The 23,948-nt window shown below is 46.7% G+C and overlaps 1 protein-coding gene across 1 annotated transcript in view; it reads left to right on the plus strand.

Annotated features, from left to right (window-relative positions):
• The window catches only part of LOC140899299 (uncharacterized), a 258,414-nt gene that overhangs the window by 129,484 nt on the left and 104,982 nt on the right, over nt 1-23,948 (plus strand). The window contains exons 8-9 of the mRNA XM_073314570.1: nt 8,766-8,810; nt 11,048-11,167. Coding sequence (XP_073170671.1) covers nt 8,766-8,810; nt 11,048-11,167 — 165 coding nt within the window. The remainder of the gene's footprint in view (nt 1-8,765; nt 8,811-11,047; nt 11,168-23,948) is intronic.

Genomic DNA, 23,948 nt, shown 5'->3' on the forward strand with positions numbered 1-23,948 from the left:
CAGGAATTAGGACCCAGGAGCCATGATCGGGCTTCAATCATGACACTTCCACTCCCTCTTCCGAGCTCAGTAGAATGTCCCATTGCCGCAAGGCTGTGGAAAAGTGACAGCCAGGGCAAAGTGGCCATAAAGATAAACTGCCTTTGTTGAATGGAAGCGTGATTTGTTCCCTGTCTTACATGTTCAGTTTGTCTTTGTTTCCAGAGTGCCCTGGTTGTCCTTTCTCCTCCTTCCTGGCCTTCACAAATTCTCAGATTTCTATTTATTTGCATGCACAAGTCTCTCTGGTTCTAGATTTATATATTTCTGATCTCTTGAAAATGGCCCAGTCAGGCTTTTCTGTGCTTTGGAAAAGCCAAGAGATCACTTTAACATCCAGAATAGTTTTGATCCCATTTAGCTCTGCACAAGGTCTGACACTTGGCTTCTGAGATCATGATTCATTGCTGGACAGAGAGCTGGGGAAAGCGAGGTTGTGCTTTTAGCATAGATGTTCATCTGCTCTGCCCTGTCAGAGTTAGTTGCCTTTACAAGGCAGTAAAGCACTGGCAGATGGAGGAAGCATGAGGTTTGTGGTCAACAGCCATGTTGGTGCGGGAGCCAAGGGGATGCAGCTCTTAACCTGGGCCAGGTTAATACAGCGGTGCTTATGCTTAATGATGGGAAGGGCACCCCTAGCATATTCTGTTGCAGTCTCTCTGTCTGTGCAAGCTGTTCAGAGGGAAGGAAAGAAAAAGCAATTGATCTCCCCTTGGGCTTCTAATGTGTCATACTCCTAAAGCAAGGATGCTTTCCACTTTTTAGCTTTCTGCTTTTTAGTTTCTGTTGGCTGCAGTTCCTCGTCAGAAGTTGTATGCCTTTGCAGACTGTTTTGAGGAGCTGCTCACATAATGAATCATAGATAGAGCTTTCCTTAATAACCTTGCACAGACGGTGGTTTGCTAAACCAGGTCAGACTGTGCCTAGTGTTTGCAGCGTGGGGCGTCGGAGTAAGCTGTAGTAGACTAAGTACAGGCTTGAGATTGCGTGGCCTGGGTTCTATCTCCCAACTCTTCTGCTGATTTCCCGTGTGACCTTGGTCAAGTCATTTCTCTCCCTTACGTGTCTGTGTGTCCATTTGCAACGTGGGAATGATGCTACGCATTCACCGTTTGTAAAGAGATCTGAGGTCTAGAGGTGAAAAGCACTATGTTAAGTGCAAGGTATTTTTTTATTTTAAAAACTTTTGATGCTTATGATCTCTGCTTCTTATCCTTCCAAAAATTTTACCACATTAGAAGCTTCTGTGCTGGGGTTTTGACTACCAATGTTTTATATGGGGAGGGTTCAGGGTAGTTTGTAAGCATTATCAGGCTTTTTTTATTCCTTGTTTGTTTGTTTGTTTGTTCGTTCATCAAATTTAACACTGATTATTTGAAGGAATTGGCATGTTTTGCATTCCAGGATTTACCCTGAATTCTGATAGAAACGCATTGTGTCAGAGGGCAGTATGATTCCACAGGGGAAGCAAATGCAGAAGCATAACTCTGGTTTTCTCCAAGGAGTTGTCTGTGGTTTCATGACACGTGGAGTTACAAATATCAGGTCACTCTGGAAGATGAAGGATTACATCCAGAATGACACTGAGTATGAACTCTCTTCTTTAAGAGACCCCATGGATCAGTTTTCATCTTCTGCTCTGAAATGCTACAGCCACTGAGGCCATTCTTGTTGGTGCTGTGAATGTGTCCTGTCTTGCTTTAAATGGTATCAATGTAAAAGGAATTTGGCTTGTAAGGAGAGAGAAATATATACTGTGAAATGGTAGCTGATGCCATGATGACTGTTGCATTCAGTAACAACTCCCAAATCTTCACCTCTTTCTGTCCGTCATATATCAGGATTATTATATATTTGTCTGTAATGTTTCCCTCCTGAGATGGCATTTAGTTGGTGAATTTGTGGTGGCTATTCATTAATGTGAGCTAGGAGGATATAATCTAATCAGTTCACTGTCCATCAAAATACAGAAAGATAGAGTATCCCATACATGAACACAGCCTAGTTTATAATATGTGCCCATGGCCAAGACCATGGAAGAGGGATTTTTTTCTCTTTGAAAATACCAGTCCATTTATGAGACTCAGGTACAGATTAATTTTAATATTACTCATTATTTGTATTACAGTTGCATGTAGAGGCTCCAGCTGAGATTGGAGACCCATCATGCAGTGGCTGAGCTAACAGCAATATGGTGTAAGAGTCCCTGTCCTGAATTGTTTACAGTTTAAACAAATTGCAGCCTAAACAAAGGGCGGCAGGAAGAATTATAATCTGAAATGACACACAGAGCACAAGTGATTTGCCCAAGGTCACACAGGAAGGCAGTGGCAGAGTCTGGATTTCAACCCAGCCCTCCTGAGACCTAGTCCAGTGCCTTAACCTTCCTCCCTAATTTTGGTTGAATGGATTGCCCTGCTTGAGAGAAAGTCCTGCGCCTCCCTGTATATCCCCCCAGTGTGAATGCAAAGAGGTTATAGGGAGATGCTGAGGCCTTGAAGAGGCTGTCCTCTAACTCATAGCGTGCATGGAATAACAGTTCAGGGATGAGAAAGTCCGGCGATGTCATCTGAGAGAAGATGGAAAAGAGGGAGGGGTGCATGGGAAGAGTGATCCTTCTTGCGGGGATGGGGTACGATATAAATAATAAAAAGCAGGCAGAGGAGACAAAAGAAGAGCAGATGGTGAAGAGAATTTAGAGAAACCGAGAGCGCGAGATGGCGGTTCAGGATGGACTGTGAGTATAACCAGCTGAACTGGTGGGTTTCTTTTAGCAAGGAGTTAGGTGAGAGCAGAACTGAGAGGGCCCTGAAGGTAAAGGATGAGGAAAACCAGAGAAGGGACTCGAGGAAGGTACCGATACCATTGGGGCAGCACAAGAAGGCTTCGATAGTCTTAAGTATAGCGTTGCCTGTAAACGTCCTTTGGGGATCATAGAATCATAGAATATCAGGGTTGGAAGGGACCCCAGAAGGTCATCTAGTCCAACCCCCTGCTCGAAGCAGGACCAATTCCCAGTTAAATCATCCCAGCCAGGGCTTTGTCAAGCCTGACCTTAAAAACCTCTAAGGAAGGAGATTCTACCACCTCCCTAGGTAACGCATTCCAGTGTTTCACCACCCTCATAGTGAAAAAGTTTTTCCTAATATCCAATCTAAACCTCCCCCACTGCAACTTGAGACCATTACTCCTCGTTCTGTCATCTGCTACCATTGAGAACAGTCTAGAGCCATCCTCTTTGGAACCCCCTTTCAGGTAGTTGAAAGCAGCTATCAAATCCCCCCTCATTCTTCTCTTCTGCAGACTAAACAATCCCAGCTCCCTCAGCCTCTCCTCATAAGTCATGTGTTCTAGACCCCTAATCATTTTTGTTGCCCTTCGCTGGACTCTCTCCAATTTATCCACATCCTTCTTGTAGTGTGGGGCCCAAAACTGGACACAGTACTCCAGATGAGGCCTCACCAATGTCGAATAGAGGGGAACGATCACGTCCCTCGATCTGCTCGCTATGCCCCTACTTATACATCCCAAAATGCCATTGGCCTTCTTGGCAACAAGGGCACACTGCTGACTCATATCCAGCTTCTCGTCCACTGTCACCCCTAGGTCCTTTTCCACAGAACTGCTGCCTAGCCATTTGGCCCCTAGTCTGTAGCGGTGCATTGGATTCTTCCGTCCTAAGTGCAGGACCCTGCACTTATCCTTATTGAACCCCATCAGATTTCTTTTGGCCCAATCCTCCAATTTGTCTAGGTCCTTCTGTATCCTATCCCTCCCCTCCAGCGTATCTACCACTCCTCCCAGTTTAGTATCATCCGCAAATTTGCTGAGAGTGCAATCTACACCATCCTCCAGATCATTTATGAAGATATTGAACAAAACCGGCCCCAGGACCGACCCCTGGGGCACTCCACTTGACACCGGCTGCCAACTAGACATGGAGGCATTGAGCCCGACAATCTAGCCAGCTTTCTACCCACCTTATAGTGCATTCATCCAGGCCATACTTCCTTAACTTGCTGACAAGAATACTGTGGGAGACCGTGTCAAAAGCTTTGCTAAAGTCAAGAAACAATACATCCACTGCTTTCCCTTCATCCACAGAACCAGTAATCTCATCATAAAAGGCGATTAGATTAGTCAGGCATGACCTTCCCTTGGTGAATCCATGCTGGCTGTTCCTGATCACTTTCCTCTCATGCAAGTGCTTCAGGATTGATTCTTTGAGGACCTGCTCCATGATTTTTCCAGGGACTGAGGTGAGGCTGACTGGCCTGTAGTTCCCAGGTTCCTCCTCCTTCCCTTTTTTAAAGATTGGCACTACATTCGCCTTTTTCCAGTCATCCGGGACTTCCCCCGTTCGCCACGAGTTTTCAAAGATAATGGCCAATGGCTCTGCAATCACAGCCGCCAATTCCTTCAGCACTCTCGGATGCAACTCGTCCGGCCCCATGGACTTGTGCATGTCCAGCTTTTCTAAATAGTCCCTAACCACCTCTATCTCCACAGGGGGCTGGCCATCTCTTCCCCATTTTGTGATGCCCAGCGCAGCAGTCTGGGAGCTGACCAGGTTTTTCTACAGTTTCGTACCGGAGCTCTGAGCAGTCATACTGCTCCCTTACATACAGTGCTACTCCCCCACCTTTTCTGCCCTGCCTGTCCTTCCTGAACAGTTTATAACCATCCATGACAGTACTCCAGTCATGTGAGTTATCCCACCAAGTCTCTGTTATTCCAATCACGTCATAGTTCCTTGACATCACCAGGACCTCCAGTTCTCCCTGCTTGTTTCCAAGGCTTTGTGCATTCGTATATAAGCACTTGAGATAACCTGTTGATTGCCCCTCATTCCCAGTATGAGGCAGGAGCCCTCCCCTCACAGACATTCCTGCCTGTGCTTCCTCCCGGTATCCCGCTTTCCCACTTACCTCAGGGCTTTGGTCTCCTTCCCCCGGTGAACCTAGTTTAAAGCCCTCCTCACTAGGTTAGCCAGCCTGCTGGCAAAGATGCTCTTCCCTCTCTTCGTAAGATGAAGCCTGTCTCTGCCCGGCACTCCTCCTTCATGGAACACCATCCCATGGTCAAAGAATCCAAAGCCTTCTCTCCGACACCACCTGCGTAGCCATTCGTTGACTTGACGATTCGACGGTCCCTACCCAGGCCTTTTCCTTCCACGGGAAGGATGGACGAGAACACCACTTGCGCCTCCAACTCCTTTATCCTTCTTCCCAGAAGGGACTGGTCTCATACGAAAGAAGAGAGGTTGGTAGCAGCACTACAATGCCTGATTCCCAACTGGTCGCTCCACAGCTCAGCCAAGCGAGCATCCCAAGCCAGTAGGAACCTAGAACATAATTTCCCAGCTCTCACTGACTTCCGTGGTAGATGTGGAGACTCAACCTCTTTGCAAATCAGACCACTTATTAATATGCACAAGTTGGTAGGCACCCAGATTTGAGACTACTGGGTCTAGCTTTCAGATACCATGGTTGTGGGCACTGTATAAATACTTAGAGACATTTGTGCCCACAGTTCTTAAATATTTTGGGCACCTGTGTGGAGAGCGAAATCACGGACGATCACTGCACACACCGCTCATTAAACAGGTGGGTCACTAGCACAAATAATCAGCAGGACTAGTTCATGTCCATGGCTCTTGGGACTGAAAAGCTGCCTCTGTTAGCTCTGTTGTGTTTTTATACCCAGGCGCTGCTTTATATTTTACCCACAACAGCGTCCGTCGGCATTACACGCATCCTGAAAGTCAGCCAGAACTTTCCAATTGCGCTTTTAAACATCACGCGCGTTACAGAGAATCCTGTTCAAGGATGAACTCCCCCGAGGTGGCTGTCATTCAGGAGAAATGTGCACCATATGATTCTATTTAAAAAAAAAAAAAAACCTCAAAATTGCTGTGAACCGGGCCGGAACGTCTGTGGCTGGACGTCCACAAAGCATGAAGCCATGTGGCATTCATACCTGTTTGCAATGTTGTTCCAGTACAACATGCTGGATAATGGGCTCGACTTCAGAACAGTGTTTGAGTTATTTCTGTGCCAAGGCCGCTACCCTCAAATATAGCTGGGCAATATGGACAGAGAGCAGTTTGAGGAGTAATTTTCATTGCTGTTGCTGGTCCAGGGAAGGCTATTGATACAGACTGTGGCTCTTTGTTTTCTCTTCCACTCAGCGTGAAAGGAGGTGTTTTGTTTGGTTGTTTTTTTGCTGGCTGATAGAAGGCCTTATGAACGCTACCCCCTCAAGGTAAATTCTTCGGTAAACTGAGTCTGGTGTCAGCGCTTAGTAGAACATGACTTGCATTACAGAGTCACCAGTCACGTGTTGGCTTGGCTTGCAGGCTGTGCTCAGTAAAAATACCCAGGCCCAGAACGAATGTGTTGAATTGCAGTTTACCCTTGGGACTCAGGGTGTTTGCTTCCTGTTGCAATTGAAATCACCAATCTTGTTGATACAGGTGGTATATTTTGGGATCAGATCTTCAGGTGGTGGAAAGGCACATAACACTAAAGATTTTAATAGAGCTGTGCTGATTTACAGTAACTAAAGATCTGAACTTTTATTAAGCTAGAGCAGTGGTTCTCAACCAGGGGTACATGTAGCCGCAGGGATACATAGAGGTCTTCCAGGAGTACAACTCCTCATCTAAATATTTGCCTAGTTTTACAACAGGCTATGTAAAAAGCACTAACGAAGTCAGTTCATACTAAAATTTCATACAATGGGTTGTTTATACAGCTCTATGTACTATACATTGAAATGTACGTACAATATTTATATTCCAGTTGATTTATTTTATAATTCTACAGTAAAAAAAGAGAAAGTCAGCAATTTGTCAGTAACAGTGTGGCTGTGACACTTGTATTTTTATGTCTGATTTTGTAAGCAAGTAGTTTTTAAGTGAGGTGAAACTTGGGGTACACAAGACAAATCAGACTCCTGAAAGGGTACAGTAGTTTGGAAGGGCTGAGAGCCACTGGACTAGAGAACTTGATGCAGAGCTTTTCCCCTTACAAAACAACTGAAAACAAAGATACACCACCCCCACAGCTGCTGCTGATATTTGTACTTCATCCTTTTCCTGAGCAAAAAGCTTTACAAACTAAAGATGGGTACTGTCAAATGGAGGAATTGGATCGCATTTTCCAAGGCTCCTAAGTACCATTTTAAAGTGACGTAGGCAGTCAAGAAACAGTCTCATTGATCATCAGTGGGATTTACACTGCTGAAATTCGTTCACCTGCACATCTACCAATGTGATATATGCCAGCAATGCCCCTCTGCTATGTACATTGGTCAAACTGGACAGTCTCTACTTAAAAGAATAAATGGACGCAAATCAGACGTCAAAAATTATAACATTCAAAAACCAATCGGAGAACACTTCAATCTCTCTGGTCACTCGAGATTACAGACCTAAAAGTGGCAATTCTTCAACAAAAAAACTTCAAAAACAGACTCCAATGAGAGACTGCTGAATTGGAATTAAGTAAAACTATTTTCCCATGTTTATTTCCCCCACCCCCCACTGTTCCTCAGACGTTCTTGTCAACTGCTGGAAATGGCCCACCTTGATTATCACTACAAAAGGTGATAATCCCTTTCTCTCCCCCCCCCCCCTCCTGCTGGTAATAGCTCATCTTAAGTGATCACTCTCCTTACAGTGTGTATGGTAACACCCATTGTTTCATGTTCTCTATGTATATAAATCTCCCCACTGTATTTTCCATTGAATGCATCCGATGAAGTGAGCTGTAGCTCACAAAAGCTTATGCTCAAATAAATTTGTTAGTCTCTAAGGTGCCACTAGTACTCCTTTTCTTTTTGTGAATACAGACTATCATGGCTGCTATTCTGAAACCTGTCACTGCTGAAACTGTTTCGCTGTCCTATGGTGTGTGTCCAGCTCTGCCTTACTCCTATATAGCCAATAACCCAGTGCTTATGGCACTCAGCTGGGATGCGGGAGTCCTCTGTTCAAGTCTTACCTGATTTGGATCAAGGTCTCTTTTGTGTTTTGATGAGAAATTCCATCTTGCACCAAATCTTCTCTACAAAACTGACCCTTCATTGGAACAAGACTTTGTAGTGGGAATCAGCATTTTCCTGCAAAGAAAAGGAATCTGGCTTTTTCTACACTTAAAATCCTGCAGCGCCTCACTGTGGACACTTACTACTGCATGGGCGGGGTTCTCGGATTCCTGCAGTAAATAGATCTCCCCAAGAAGTGGTCGCTATTTTCTTCCATCTACCTAGTTTTGTCTATACAGGGGATTTTAAGTTGGCTTAACTACTTCACTCATAGGAGTGGATTTTTCATGCCCCTGAGCAATGTAGCTGGGTTAAGTGTCCTAAAGTGGCCTTAATTCATCTTATTTTGAACTAAGAAAAACTGAATTAACGCCACTTTAATTTTAAATTCCCACCTGTCATTCATCCATATTAATTTTCCTGAGTGACTCCATGTAGACAGGCCCTGTGACAGTCATGCTATCGGTTTACACCCAGCCAGCAGCAAGGTCAGCCTTCCAGTTGAGTTATCTGCCTTCCAGCCTGTGTTTGCAGTATCTCTGCTTAGAAATACCTGTCCTATGACCAGCTTGGGGTATCTTCACAGGTCAAGATTGTCCTTCTATGCCAGGGTCTTTGTAGGTGGAGTAGGGCAAACAAACACAGTTGAGTGACACAGCTCTTGTTTTGCTTTTCAGGGTTGCCGAGGGAGAGGCGGACCTCTGGGACCCAAAGGAGACAAAGTGAGTAAATTGGAAAACTCTTAAACTTCGTTAGATGTGGTTTAGGTCCAGGGGCAAATGCAGCTGACATTTCTTCTGATTAGAAACTGCCTGGTTAGCTTCTGAGATTCCTGCACACCAAGCCTGGTGGTCCAATACTTATACAATGATAATTCAGCTTTTGTTGGGATGTTTTCGAGCCAAATTCATACTTGTATCTTGAGACAGCTTTTCTGTACAAGCACAGTAGAGGAGTTTGAACTACTAATATTATTCTGAACTACCACTAGGTACCTTAAAAAGTATCATTATGCCCACTTCACAGATGGGGAAACTGATGCACAGAGCAGTAAAGTGACTTACCCAATACCATTCAGGGTCAGACTTGAGACTAGAAGCTAGGTCTCCCAAGTCCCAGTCTAGTGCTCTCTCTAGTAGACCACCCAGCTCTTTCTGTTAACAAAGACTCTGTAGACCTTAGGAATAGCCTTGTTGACAGAGCGAGACCCTGGATGTTCTATTGTGGAGGGAGGGAAGCAGGCATCACTCCAGTGTTGCTTCACGTTGTCTATTAGGTCTGAGACTTAGCTCCTCAGGGTACATCTACACAGCAAAAAAAAAACCCAGCAGTGAGTGTCAGAGCTCGGGTCAACTGACTCAGGATTGCAGGGCTTGTGCTGAGGGGCTATAAATAGCAGTGTAGACCTTCAGGCTCTGGCTGGGGCCTGGGCTCTGACACGCGTCCCTCGTGCTGGTTTCGGAGCCCAGGCTCCGGCCCGAGCCCAAATATCTACCTGGCTGTTATTGGCCTGTAGCACAAGCCCCGTGAGCCCAAGTCAGTAGATCCAGGCTCTGAGACTTGCTCCTGCAAGGGTGGCAGGGCACTACAGAGACCTATTCCAAAGGCTATGTCCCTGCACAGTGCCTCTTTTCCCAGCTTTAGAAATCCAAACTCTCAACCCTTGGCATGGTTAAATCCCAGTCCTCGCAGCTGTGCTATCTGTGCACAGGGTGACTTTAAATCACCCCACGCTCCCTCTTGAAAAAGGAAGGAAGATGCCAGGGCAGTGCTTGAAACTGCAGCCAGCAGGCCCACATGGGGATGCTGGTTTCTCAGATGCGGCTTAAAATCTTGGCCGTTCTGCCACAGAGACAATGGTGATTTTGCTGCTTCAGGTACACAGGCCCTTCTCAACCTAGCCTCACTCAGCATAGTTTATCTGTCTGAACCTGGGGTGCCCCGCTCGATGTGTACAGACTGAGGGAAGTGGTTATTCGGCACTGGTGAGGCCACACCTGGAGTACTGCGCCCAGTTTTGGGCCCCCCACTACAGAAAGGATGTGGACGAATTGAGAGAGTCCAGCGGAGGGCAACGAAAATGAGCAGGGGGCTGGGGCACATGACATATGAGGAGAGGCTGAGGGAACTGGGCTTGTTTATTCTGCAGAAGAGAAGAGTGAGGAGGGATTTGAGAGCAGCCTTCAACGACCTGAAGGGGGGTTCCAAAGAGGATGGAGCTCGGCTGTTCTCAGTGGTGGCAGATGACTGAACAAGGACGAATGGTCTCAAGTTGCAGTGGGGGAGGTCTAGGTTGGATATTAGGAAACACTATTTCACTAGGAGGGTGGTGAAGCACTGGAATGAGTTACCTAAGGAGTGGTGGAATCTCCTTCCTTAGAGGTTTTTAAAGCCTGGCTTGACAAAGCCTTGGCTGGGATGATTTAGTGGGTGTTGGTCCTGCTTTGAGCAAGGGGTTGGACGAGATGACCTGAGGTCTCTTCGAACCCTAATATTCTAGGATTCTATGAATGTTCAGATCAGTGCTTTTAGAGATAATGGAGTGGTGATGGATTTATTTGTTAGTACATCTCAATGTCTCTCTTTGGAGCAAGAGCTGGGTAGAGATGTGTATGTGGAATGCAGTCAGGCTGCTCTCTTTTGTTAGTATCTTGGCGTTATAGAGCGAGATACAACTGCAATCTCCACCTTCAGCATTTCGCTCGAACTGCGTGTATTCTCTGTACGGTTTAGAGCTGGGTCAAGCCACATATTTCATTCCCAGCTCCTTACTTTCCCAGGGTGGTTTGGATCTCCGGGTTTTGGTTTATCCCATTTGGGTCACAGGAATTGGCCCAGTTGTTCAGATCTGAACTCCCCCTCAGTTGGGGTACGTGGTTTTGGTTCAGGCCCAGCTCTGGGTTTGTGTTGACTGAAAAATCCAAGCCTGTCTTAAAGGAGTCACTCTTCTCGTTCCTAGGGGCACCCTGGTGCAATGGGGAGAACAGGCCCCCCCGGAGATCCAGGCCCCCCAGGCATGCCTGGTGTACCTACCGTTGTTCTCTGGAGAAATTCAAAGGAAGACTGGCTGGCGTTCATGGTGAGTCTAGGACACTCCCTTTTCTGCTGAGAGCTGAGAAGGAAAGGAAAACTCAAACTGCTTGCTCCCCAGGGCAGTGCATTTTAGGGTGAACTGCACAGCATCTGGCTCCTCCTGAAAACCCATACCCCTGAGCAGAGAGGTGCAGCTGGAACTGGGGAGGTGGCTTTCTTGCCAGGGTAAAACGAAAATGGGACTTACAGTTTCTGCCTGGAAATAGTGTCACTTCAGTAACACCTGGCACCTGCGGCTCTCAAAGAGCTTCTGAGACACCAGTTGAGCCTCACATCGTCAGGCAGCAAATAAATTCTAAGACCTTCTGACAGCTGGGGAAACTGAGGCACAGAGAAGTTAATTGTCAGATTTTAAAAGCCTGACCTTCATGTTTGTGAATGCCTGCTCCAGCCTCAATTATGGCAGTGTTGGGTCAGAGCCTGGCATAGAATCCAGGAATCCTAGTCCCATGTCCTGTCCACTTGGCCACACAGCCTCCCTCTGAAGAGCCTACAATCTAATTTCCAACCTGGCCCTATGCCTGAGGGTAGTGGGGAGGGCAGGTGAGAGTTCTGGCAGTAAGAATGAGTGGTTTCTCAGCCTAGGCATGTTCATGTCTTCAGCACATCTGCATTTCTTTGATGATCTACTCACATCTTGTGAGCATCCAAGGAGAAGCTGGTCTTAAGGAGGCTCTTAGCATTGTCCTGCACAGTAAGTATTCCACGGGCCAGAGGATCAAAAAACTCATTGTCACTCAGAACACAAACTCTGGGGAGCAGTAAGAGATAACCCTGCTACCCCCAAGTCAGAAACTCCCCCCAGGCATCAGCAGCAAGGTTTGAACCCACGATCTGCCACACCAAAGCAGAGGACTCTACCAGTTAACCTAAAGGAGGAACTCTGCTAGCAGATAGTAACCATAAGCAATTAATCCTTTCTGTTGCTTAATTTATAATGAAAGGTGTCAGGGCTCAAGCAATTTTTTTTACATTCATAACCGATGCAGCAAGCCCAGAGGTGCCAGGGCTCAGCCCTAGCACAAATGAAGCACTGATCCTTTCTGTGGACCAGCCATGAAATGAAAAGAGGGGTTTGACACTCTGACCCAGTGCGCTGTGTCGGTGTGAGGAGTGCTGTATATTCTGGCACACGCGCTTTGATTAGTCATAACTTCACTGGCAGGCTTCCTGCAGTCACAGCAGCAGTGTCGCCAGGGGTAAATTCTGCAAAGCGGTGGAGCCCGTAGCAGCAGCCTCCCTGCTTCACGTACCCACCTCTTCCGGTTTGCCAAAGATCAACGCTGAATGAGCCGCCGCTGGGATTCCTCGGGAGGGCTAATCCGTGGTTTTCTATTTCAAGCATTAGGGGTTTGATTTTTTTTTTCCTTCCTAACCCACATTCCCAAACTTTGTCCTGGGGCAGGGGGAGGGAAAGCAATCCTGATTCAAACCACATGGAAAGAACAGCAAGACTCCTAAGGAGAAACATGTTTCAGGCCAGTGACAATTCCAATTGAAGCTGTCCTGGCATGAAATGGAAGCCGTATGTTTGGCATCTATTACTTTTCCTTTATTAGAACTGCATGCTGCTGCGACGTGATGTTAGGGAAAGTATATTAAAACATCAAAGGCCTTTAATGCTTTTTAAAGCCGCCATCGTATTCCCTGCTGGCCGTGATGCGTGCCAGCGGGGTTGCAGGCCGGGTCTGCAGGAATAGCACATGTTGCTATTTCAGAGCCTACCACAGCCCTGCTTTTTAGTGCTGAGCCAGTGTCCCCAAGCAGCAGCCATGATGTGTAGCCACTGGGCCAGCCACTCTACAAACTGGCTTTACAAACAAGCCTTCCAGCACTCCAAAGGGGGGGCCAACTGTTGATGTTAACCCATGTTCCAGATGGGGAGTCAGGGACCAAGGCTTTATTGTAAGTAACTGGCCTGAGGCGATGTAGCAAGTCAGTGGCATAGCCAGGAATAGGGCTGTTGAAGGCCTAAATAGCCACAGTGGCAGAAAAATAATGAATTCTACAACTGACTGGAAGATTGTACCCCAGCTTTCAGGCACAGACCTGGCCATGGTAATCCACCTGTTCACAACATCCCAGGCTGGATTAATGCCCCTTGGATCTAGGAGTGAAGCCACTGCAGTCTGAAGAAGGTCCAGGTTGTACCAAATGCATCCACCTACCTGCTTAGCAACGCTGGTTGCCCTGAAAGCATCACCCCAGGCTCCCCATAGATTAGAATGCAGTTCTAGATCTCTGTTCTTATCACTGAAGTCCTTGATGGGGCTAGTCCTGAGATCAGTTTTCCTCCTGCTGCCGTGGCTTCCCATGACGGTTGCAGTTGACAGGATCAGCCAATAATCGGGGACTTATGGGTGCAGGAGGCAGGATGTTGGCAGAAGCTGGAGTGGTGCTATGGACCCCGTCCCCACAAGAGGTGGGAACAACCAGGGGCTTTACCAGGTTCAGAACTGATCTGTCAGAGTTAGCTTTTGTTGGGTTCCTATAGACGTCCCCGCACACCGACTATAATCTGCTGTTTCTCCTGCAGGCTGGGACAGAAGAGAGAGATGTTGTTGTTTCTGCTTGCGAGGTTCTCCGATGACAGGGGCCGCCAAAGACCCGAGATAGTCAGATGCAGAATCTCTGACTCCTAGGCTATGGGTATGTCTGCACTACAGTGGTACAGCTGCAGTGCTGAGCTACCCTACTGTGGTGTAAGCACTTCGCATAGCAATGGAAGGTGATACCTCAGAGGAAATAACACTTTGTGTGCTTAAACCCCTAAAGCAATGCCTTGCAGGGATCTGGAAAGATCTCTTTTTTCACTCTGCACTACTGATGTGTTGGCCATCCTGATTATTGGGTAAGAGGGGAAGGAATCGCCCGTGCTTAGGGTGACGAGATGTGAGAGACCCAGCTTGGATTCTCTGCTCTGCCAGAAACTTTCTGTGACACTCATGGCAAGTCCACTTAGCCTCTCCGTGCTTCAGTTCCCCAACTGTAAAATATGGATAACAGCACTGTGCTGCCTTGCAGGGTGTTGTGAGGAGCAATGCATTAATTACTGTGAAGTGCTCAGATATCACCATGATGGGGACTCAGTAAATACCTTAGAGTCATTCTGCTGAAGCATCGGCTATTGGTAGGGCCCTATCAAATTCACGGCCATGAAAAATGCGTCACAGACTGTGAAATCTGGTTTCCCCCCTGTGAAATCGGGTCTTTTGTGTGCTTTTACCCTCTACTATAGAGATTTCACGGGGGAGATCAGCCTTTCTCAAATTGGGGGTCCTGACCCAAAAGGGAGTTGCAAGGTTATTTTAGGGGGGTCATGGTATTGCCACCCTTACTTCTGGGCTGCCTTCAGAGCTGGGCGGCCGGCGAGCGGCGGCTGCTGACTGAGGCCCCAGCTCTGCAGGCAGCAGGGCAGAAGGAAGGGTGACAACACCACACTAGGCCACCTTTACTTCTGCGCTGCTGCTGGCGGTGGCTCTGCCTTCAGAGCCGGGCAGCGGGAGAGCGGCAGCTGCTTGGCAGGAGCCCAGCGCCGAAGGCAGAGCCGCCGCCAGCAGCAGCACAGAAGGAAGAGTCGCAGTACCGTAGGCCCCCCTACAATAAGCCTTACGACACCCCCACACACAACTCCAGGACCCCTACCGTTACAACACTCTGAAATTTCAGATTTTAATCGTGGAAATCATAAAAAAAATTTATTATTTTTAAAATCCTATGACCGTGAAATTGACCAAAATGGACCATGAATTTGGTAGGGCCCTAGCTATTGGCCACTGCTGCCATGGATAGACCAATGGTTTGACCTGGTGCGGCACAGCCTGTCTGTGTGGTCGTGTGTCGCCACCACAGGTCGATCAATTAACCGTCTAGGTTCCTAGCTGGCTCTGGGAAGCCATTGGAGCATGTACGTGAGGCGTACACTTTGTGACGCCAGCTCCATGTCCTGGCTTCACCTCTGCTAAGGGGAACCCACCTTTTATTATTCCAGACGGAGGTGTAGGGGAGAAAGGAGGGACAACGCAGGTTTCACAAAGCGAGCTTGTAACAAGAATGCTTCGTCACTGCTGCCAGCAGCTCCATCAGCCAAGTGCAGGTGTGCTGTAAAAGCAAGTGCTCGGGGTGGGGTGGAGGAGGTGAGGCCAGTACGTGGCGTCTCAGGGATGCGTTCCTCTCGGTGTGTGTTGGTTACATTCTTGGGTTGGGTGTTCTTGTAAACGTTACTTCCGCAGAAAGACGTCTTTCCCCTTTGTAAATAACATCAAAGAGGAAGGGATGGGTGGGGGAGCTGTGAAGGTGCCAACATGACTGGGGAGGGGAGTTCACCACATGGGAAATGCAAACTGATTTCAAGGCAGTGGGGCCACTGTTGCTTATGATCTCCTGTTAGCAATGTGTCAGTGGGGGAAAGGTTGGAGGGGAAGTGGAGAGATGCTTCTGGAAGAGGGGACGGGAGACATGCAGGTGCTTGGCAGGAGATGAGAGGGAATCCTCGGGACTATGAGCACTGCTTTTGATATTACTCATCACCAGCCAAGCCAGCAAAGGGATTTTTCGCATCACCTGTTTGGACATGAGCAGCGGCATTTCCATCAAAAAAGATAACCCAGCCCTGTGGACACTTGGGTCGTTCCTACAGGTGTTCTCCTGCTAGGTTAGTCTGCACCTGCTGTCACTTGAGTGAAGCCACTGAACTTCCCCAGCTCTCACTCATGGGTACCACGGAGAGCGTCCACTGCATGGCAGCCAGATGTTGTGATGCAGCATGTTTGTGCCGCGACTCGTGTTGCATTGGAGAGGGGAGGTTTGTGCCATCCAAGATGTTGGCTGGGTCCATCAAGGGTCTATATAGCATCTGTTGTTTTCATTCCTAGATAGTGAAGAGATTGTTGCTTCTCCTATTAAGGTAGAAGGAATGTGAATACTTTACTTATCCCTTCTTGTGAGGTCACAATTCTGTATTTATTACAGATTGGGAGCAAACCCAGCACGTGGAATCTGAACCTTTCAAAATTTCTGAGAAGCTTGGACTTGGGCTCCCTAGATCCAAATCTGCCTCTTTGATTTTTGTTTTGTTTTGTTTCAGGCCAGATCAGAACTATAAGGGAGGGTGAATTTCAGGTTTGGATGATGCCAGACTCCTCCCGAGAATTCAAACTGGCTGAAATGGCATGAGGTTTGTGCTGTTTATCCAAACTCTTGGCTAAAGCCAACCCAGCATCCACACCATTCTGATTGCCTACTGCCACAGACCAGAAATTCAGTAAATAACTAATATTGATGATAGAATTACAGAAGTTAGAGATGGATGAAACCTGTGGGTTTATCTAATCCCCATCTCCTTTCCATTAAAGGGCAAACCTCATAATGTGCATTTGGAATAGGCCACCTATGTGATCAGTTGCCTTTCCAGTTCTCATCTGCCTGCAAAATGGGGTGAAGTGACATCTTAGTATTGGAGTTAGAACTCCATGGTATCTCCGTATTGTCAGAACTGTGACATTCCTGGTTCTGAACTCTGTCCAGATATAGCCACACTTTTCTCCCACCTGCACGTAGTGCCAGTTTTATTTAGAGACATTTTGTATTAAAGCTCCTGGTTTGGTCTCATGCACTTGCATTCTGTTTGTTTAACATGCCTAAACTCTATCACTTAAAAATATTGTCCAAAGCCATATTTCTTCTGAGTATCGTGAGCCTACAGTACACAGTGGTATTGTCGTTGGAGGGAACAGATGGTATCTGTAACAGGGTTTTGGAGACTGATTCTCTAGTGCTCTGTGTTCTCGGCAGAGATGGTGTATTCTCTTGCTACATGTGGCTGCTGAACAAAACATGGACCCTTGTGTATCATGGGACCCAGTGGCTGGCCCCTTGCTCTTAGCCATTTGCTACTCTTCAGGTGAAAAGAGCTATTAGGAAAGATAATGCTGAGTAGTTGAAAGGCCACCCCAGTAACTGCAGTGGTGGAGGATGTGATGGATTGGACCCCCTCCCCCTTATCCAGGATGCCACCTGATATACTGGGGGTTCACTGAGCCTCTCCTGTTCCTCCAGCCTGGATTCCCTCTCTGTTTTGCTGAATTAGGCTTTCTGGCCTATTGCAGCGCACACACACACAGGTAGGGCCACACGCAGCTGCAGACATAGACTGAAGTCAGCTCTGTGTGAGAGGACTTACCCGGCACTCATGTGCACACCCCTTTTGCGGGATAAACTCTAAATAATACTGTCTTGCGCTGTATAGAAAGATCTGCGCGGCACAAGCTCATAAAAATTTGCCCTTTCCCTCAATGTGGAGACAGATGTGCATAGCTTCTTGCCGCCCCTTCCCCCCAATATGAATTCCACAAACTGGGTTATGTTATATACAAGAAATACGTTTATTAACTACAAAAGGTAAATTTTACGTGATTATAAAGGATATCAAACATATCAAAGCAGATTACCTTAGTAAATAGACAAAAACAGAAAACTGAGCTTAACACGCTCTTTTGCTGTGACCTGGGTCAAACAGTTCCCATGGTGTAGTGCTGTCTCTGGGAGGTTTCTATTGTACACAGTTCCTGGGGCAATCCTTGTACTTGTGTGCATTTCCTCAGTAAGCCATTAACATTGTTTGGCCTTTTTACTGTCGTACCTGAAAGGCTGCTTGTGGGTGTTTTCAACCTCAGGACATATTTCAGCAATACATACATAGTCAAACTTCATAACTTCACACATGACGATAGCACATACAGTCTAATGAGATATTACTGTCTAGCAGATCAGGACTTTTAGAATGACACCTCACAAGGCATGCTTTGTATAAGACATATTCTAATTACATGACAGTGGTGAATATGGGGTGTCAAGGTGTAACAGAGGAGATTTAGCTTTAGGCTCGGGTAATGATACTGTTACAGCTTTGCTGGCAAGGAAGAATATGATGTATATTGAAACAAATGCAAAGTGTAACAATGCATCCACACTCCAGATTGACAGGCTACACACTCACTGATCTCTTTGTCAGTGTAATACGGGAATCTTCATTTTCCCTGCAACTCTTTTGTTGTGAGGTCACAGCTGACTTTGTGTAACCATCGGAGCTCACCTGGGTGGCTCTGAAATGTTCTGTTGCTCGGGAAGTGGCTGTTCTCCTGAGAGAGAGAGAGAGAGAGAGAGAGAGAGAGACTTCCTTGAGACCTTGGATGACCTCAGAGAAGGCACCAGGTTGGTGTAGTCCACACAACATGAGGTTTTCATATATTCCCTGAGGTTTGGTTGTTTTCAGGCTCAGCCTTTCAAAGTTTGTTTGGCCAGCTCGCTCAGCTACTGATCTGGCTTTTAAAACTTGGTGGGTTTTTTTTTTTTCCAGAACATTGTTCCTTTATTACTTGGGGGAAACAGGTTTTCCACCATCCATGATGAGCCTTGAGGACTCCCTCCCCTTGCAGTCTTTCTGGCCTTTACCCCCTTTTCTCACTCTTAAAGCCCCCCACTAAGCCTTCTGAGTGGGATGGTTTGGTCAGGGCTCCTTTCTACAGTGAAATCAGTAGAAGAGTGAGGGTACGTCCCATGCTTCCAACAGCCAGGGCCAGCTCCAGTGTTTTTGCCGCCCCAAGCGGCAAAGAAACCCAAAACTTGCCGCCGAACAGGGAGGCGGAATCCTGGCCGCTCAACCCGGAGGTGGAGTGATGGTGCGGCCACCGAATCGCCGCCAGTGAGCGAAGAGAAGAGGCGTGACCCTGCTGCCGAATTGCCGCCAAGCACGAAACACACTGTGACGGAGCGACTGCCGAATTCCCGCCGCTGCCGAGGGCAGGTTGCCGCCCCAGAGCCCGACATCCTGCTGCCCCTTTACATTTGCCGCCCCAGGCACCTGCTTGGTTCGCTGGTGCCTGGAGCTGGCCCTGCCGACAGCACATCTGTTGCCTTCTGCTTGGAGTACTGCTACCTGGACCATTAGGCAGTTACTGTTGCTTTTGACTAATGCGGAGCAGTAGCCTGTCCTGTGCTGAGTGAGAATGAGCCTGAGAATCCAGTGAGGTCTTTCTCTGATGGCAGTGCGGTGCCCAAAGTGGTGGGACTGGGAGGACAACGCTGTGCTGAAGCGCTGGTGAGCTAGCAAGCTGCAGAACCCAGGAGGCAGGTGGTAATTGCTACAGAACAGCTGCAGTCAGATCCATGAATTAGCTCTTCGTTTCTTTCTCGTTCTCTCTGTCTTTTCCAGTGAAACTGCTCCAGCATAGTAACGTTATTTATATGATGATACTGGGGCAGTGGCGATGAGGTTCAGCAGGTAACACTGTAGTGATCACACAAGTTACCCTGGAGCTGCCGTTGTTGCCAGGCTGTTACTGCCTAGATTCTGCAGCGCATCTCAGGGTAACCATTTAAATAGCTTGGGACCAACCTGGACCACGTCTTGCTCCAGTTACATTGGTGAAAGGACCACGGCAGATCCCTGAGAGAAGGAGAGTCAAAGGGGGGTTGCTAGCAAATGAAGGGTACGTTTTTTCTCCTCTCTAACAAAATATTCTGGAATGTTCTAGAACTCTGCTTCTGATAAGCATCCAGAGGGTGGAATACCATTAAAAGAAGTCTAGATGGCCTCCCTACACCCCTCTCCCCCCCCAAAAGACATTTCTGCCTATACTGTTCCCATGCTCCGAGAGCAGTTTCCTACCAGGAGGCAACAGGGCTGGCCCTTCCTGATGTTCTCTTGTGATAAACATTACACAATGCAGACCCTAATATGGAGATGTCTCCTAGAGCAGAAGGTAAAAACATTCATTAGAGTGGGGAGTTCTTTCCACTGATCAGAAGCGGTTGCGGTCATATCTAATTGCACTTAAATTGTTTCAAGATGATCTAGGGCTGCGTGACTCTTGGCAGGAATCACTGCCATGGTCTGGTTCCAGGCCTTTTGTTGACAAGTCTCTCACAGGACTCCTGAGGGGAGAAAAAAGTCCCTGGTTGAGTGTCAAGGTGTCACTATGGATTAAAACTAGTTAAGCAATGGCCAAATAGCCAACAGAGTTGAGATGGGCAGTTTCTTGTATCAGTAAGAACTTTTCATAGACACTTAGATTTCAAGGCCAGAAGGAACCATTGTGGTCATCTAGTCCGACCCCCTATATAACACAGACCAGGGACCTTCCTCCTTACTAATGGGGGATCTCCATGGTTGATATTGGGACCATTTACGGCTGATTTTAAATAATGATTTGGAGGAGGATGCTAGCAGTGAGTTGGAGACATGTGCTGGAGCCTCTGAAGCCTTAGGGATAGGGGACAGGCCATGGTGAACGTTGAGAAATTACAGCTGGATTCAGCCAGCAACACCCTGGCTGGTGAAATTCAATGTGGACAAATGTAGGGTGGCAAAAACCAGTCTAAGCATACCTGTGTCCATGGACTCTGAACCTGAGGCTTCCTCTGGGAAAGTGTGGAGACCTAGGAGTCAAGAGGAATGGGGAGATGAGAGCACCTAATGCGGTCTTGGGATGCATCAGGTGAGGTATTTCCGGAAGAGACAAGGAGATGCTAGTACCGTTATACAAGGCACTGGTGAGACCTCATCTGGAATATTGTGTGCAGTTCTGGTCTCCCATGTTTAAGAAGGATTAATTCAAACGGGAACAGGTACAGAGAAGGGCTACTAGGATGATCCGAGGAATGTATACTTGTCTTATGAAAGGAGACTCAGTGAGCTTGGCTTGTTTAGCCTAACTAAAAGAAGGCTGAGGGGAGATATGATTGCTCTCTATAAATATATCAGAGGGATAAATACCATGGAGGGAAAAGAATTATTTAAGCTTAGTACCAGTGTGGACACAAGAACAAATGGATATAAACTGGCCATCAGGAAGTTTAGACTTGAAATTAGACGAAGGTTTCTAACCATCAAAGGAGTGAAGTTCTGGTACAGCCTTCCCAGGGAAGCAGTGGGAGCAAACAACATATCTGGCTTCAAACAAAGCTTGATAAGTTTATGGAGGAGATATGATGATGGGATAGCCTAATTTTGGCAATTAATTGATCTTTGACTACTAGTGGTAGATATGCCCAATGGCCTGTGATGAGATGTTAGATGGGGTGGGATCTGAGTTACTACAGAGAATTCTTTCCTGCCTGTCTGGCTGGTGAGTCTTGCCCACATGCGCAGGGTTTAGCTGATGGCCATATTTGGGGTCGGGAAGGAATTTTCCCCCAGGGCAGATTGGTAGAGGCCCTGGGGGTTTTTCGCTTTCCTGTGCAGCGTGGGGCACAGGTCACTTGCTGGAGGATTCTCTGCACTTTGAAGTCTTTAAACCACAATTTGAGGACTTCAATAGCTCAGACATAGGTTCGGGGTTTGTTACAGGAGTTGGTGAGTGAGATTCTGTGGCCTGCGTTGTGCAGGAGGTCAGACTAGACAATCATAATGGTCCCTTCTGACCTTAAAGTCTATGATTCTATGATCTGGACGAAGATTTCCACCTAATAGTATGCCTCTCAAGTTATGAGAAGCAAATGAGAGACTAAGGGGTAGGTTCCATTAGAATGACAATCACACTCCTTTATCAAATTAGGATATAGTTGACATTGCAAATGTTTTCAGAAGACTGGAGAAGTCACTTGGCATTGCTGTACTCAGAAGTCCATGGTTATGGGGTTATACTGAAAACCAATCACTCCCTTTTTAACCTTGCCCCATAACTTGAGGTCAAGAGGTCATGCTAGGAAGTGAATGGCTGGTAAATTTAGAACAAAGGAAACTATTGCTTCATGAAAGGTAGTTAACCACTAGGGATTTACTGCCACAAAAAGGCAGGGTCAATTCTGTGGTTGGGTAACTTTGTGATCGTAATAACTTTGATCTGAAGTAAAGGTGGAGTTAATCAATTGTCATGCTTCAGTGCATAAATTGGTCCCCAGTGAGAGGCCAGGAAGGGATTTTTTTTTTGCACCAGTGTTCAGTATGGCATTGTGGAATTAGCTAGATGCTGCATGGGAGTGTATCACTGACCTACGAAGCATCCTGTATTAGCCACAATAAGAGGCAGGATTCAAACTAGTTGGCCCGTCACTGTGACCTCGCTCAGTGCTGGTGTTCTGTCACGTATAGTGTCTGCACTAATCGTTCCACTTTTCTGCTGACCAGAGCTCCTTCAGGCAAAGAGCTGCTTAAAATGCAGAAAGCAATCGATTTTCCTTGGCTTCTGAGGCCTGGATTCAGTCTGTATTCAGGGTTCAATTCTCTCTTTTGAAGTTTAACGAAACAGCGTCACAAGCCCCCAGTGCACCTGAGTTCACTGCTTCAGAAGCCATGGGGAGAAAGCATTGGCTGCATGCCAGTTCCTCCAGAGCCTCCACAAAAATAGCTCTGAAGAGGCTTCTGAGGGAAATGAGACTCCGCTGCAGTGGGCCACAGCCTGGCTTGACAGGCTGTCAGGGATTTTGCACATTTGCTCACATTAATCAATTTGGGATAAACTTTAAAGGAGCCGAAATGCCTGGTGCAGCATTAGAGCTAGTTAAATGTACCCATCCATCATCTGTCCAAGAGCCCTGCTTATTGCTAGAAATATTTCCATATGGTGAAAGACCTTTGTTTGTTTTTGTAAATGAGCTCTCTTAGACTCCCCTCCTTCTCTCTCCTCCTATATGTCCAACGAATAATCTGGGAAGGGGGCGGATTTCTCACAACCTTGAAGACTTGAGCTGGGTATACAGCTGGGCAATGGATGGCAACCCAGTCCTATCAATGGTGTTTGGTTTCTGTTTGGAAACTGCTGTGCTTTTGTGCCTTTGTGGTGGACTTGGGGCTTGGGAAGAGCTGGCAGAATCAGGCGCTAGTCTGTACTGGAGACCAGAATAAAGTGAAAAGGATGGGGGACAGGGGTAGGAAATAAGAACTTTCCCCTCCTGTGTTCCTGTCATTCAAGCTGGTGAGAGAACTTCAAAAGGACTGGGGTATTGATTGTGTGCCCTAATGGTTTGAGGATGCTTCTCCAAACTAACTGAGCCCCTCAAGAAAACTGGACTGGAAATGTGTGGAAAGGAGGCTTTCACCAGAAGTTTTTTAATTCCTCTAACTGGGCCAAAACTACTGAGAGATTAGCTTTCCAGGTCATGGTGTTTTTGTTTTCCTTTTCGGTGTTTTGTTTTTTAAAATGTTTATCATTTAATTTTCTTTTAAAGGTACAGTGGAGATATGATTCAGAAGTGCAGCAGCCCATAAATGAAAATCTGTTTGAGAGAAAGGTTCTTGTCATTTGGGTTTAGAGTAGAGCTGGTTAGAAAATGGAATTTCTGTCCTATGGGAAATTCTGACATTTTCAAAATTTGTTTCCGTCCCAATTCATGATGAAAGGTGGAAACTTTTGCAGAACAGAAACTCTAGAAAATGTCTATTCATCAACATCTAAGGGACCTTGTTGAAACATTAAAAGTCTAAAATAAAATATTAAATATAATGGAAAACATTAAATACAACACGTATATAGCATTTTTAATTGAGATTGTATGATATGAAAGTCGAAAGAAGAAAGTCAATTTGAAATATTTCATTTTAGTGTTGAGTTGTTCCCTCAAATTTAATTGAAATCCACACATTTGGAAGTTGATAAAAATGCACTGATCATTTTTCAACCAGCTTTAGTTTTGGATGAATGATTGGGTCATTTTTTAGACTGAGCTGGGGCAGACGACTCGACAGACACAGCTCACAGGACTGGCTTTCAGCAGTGGCTTACCACTGTCGTTAGGTCCCAGGATAAACACTCAGGGTTTTGTATTGC

Source organism: Lepidochelys kempii, chromosome 16, assembly GCF_965140265.1.
Source record: "Lepidochelys kempii isolate rLepKem1 chromosome 16, rLepKem1.hap2, whole genome shotgun sequence".
In the NCBI taxonomy this organism is placed as follows: Eukaryota; Metazoa; Chordata; order Testudines; family Cheloniidae; genus Lepidochelys; species Lepidochelys kempii.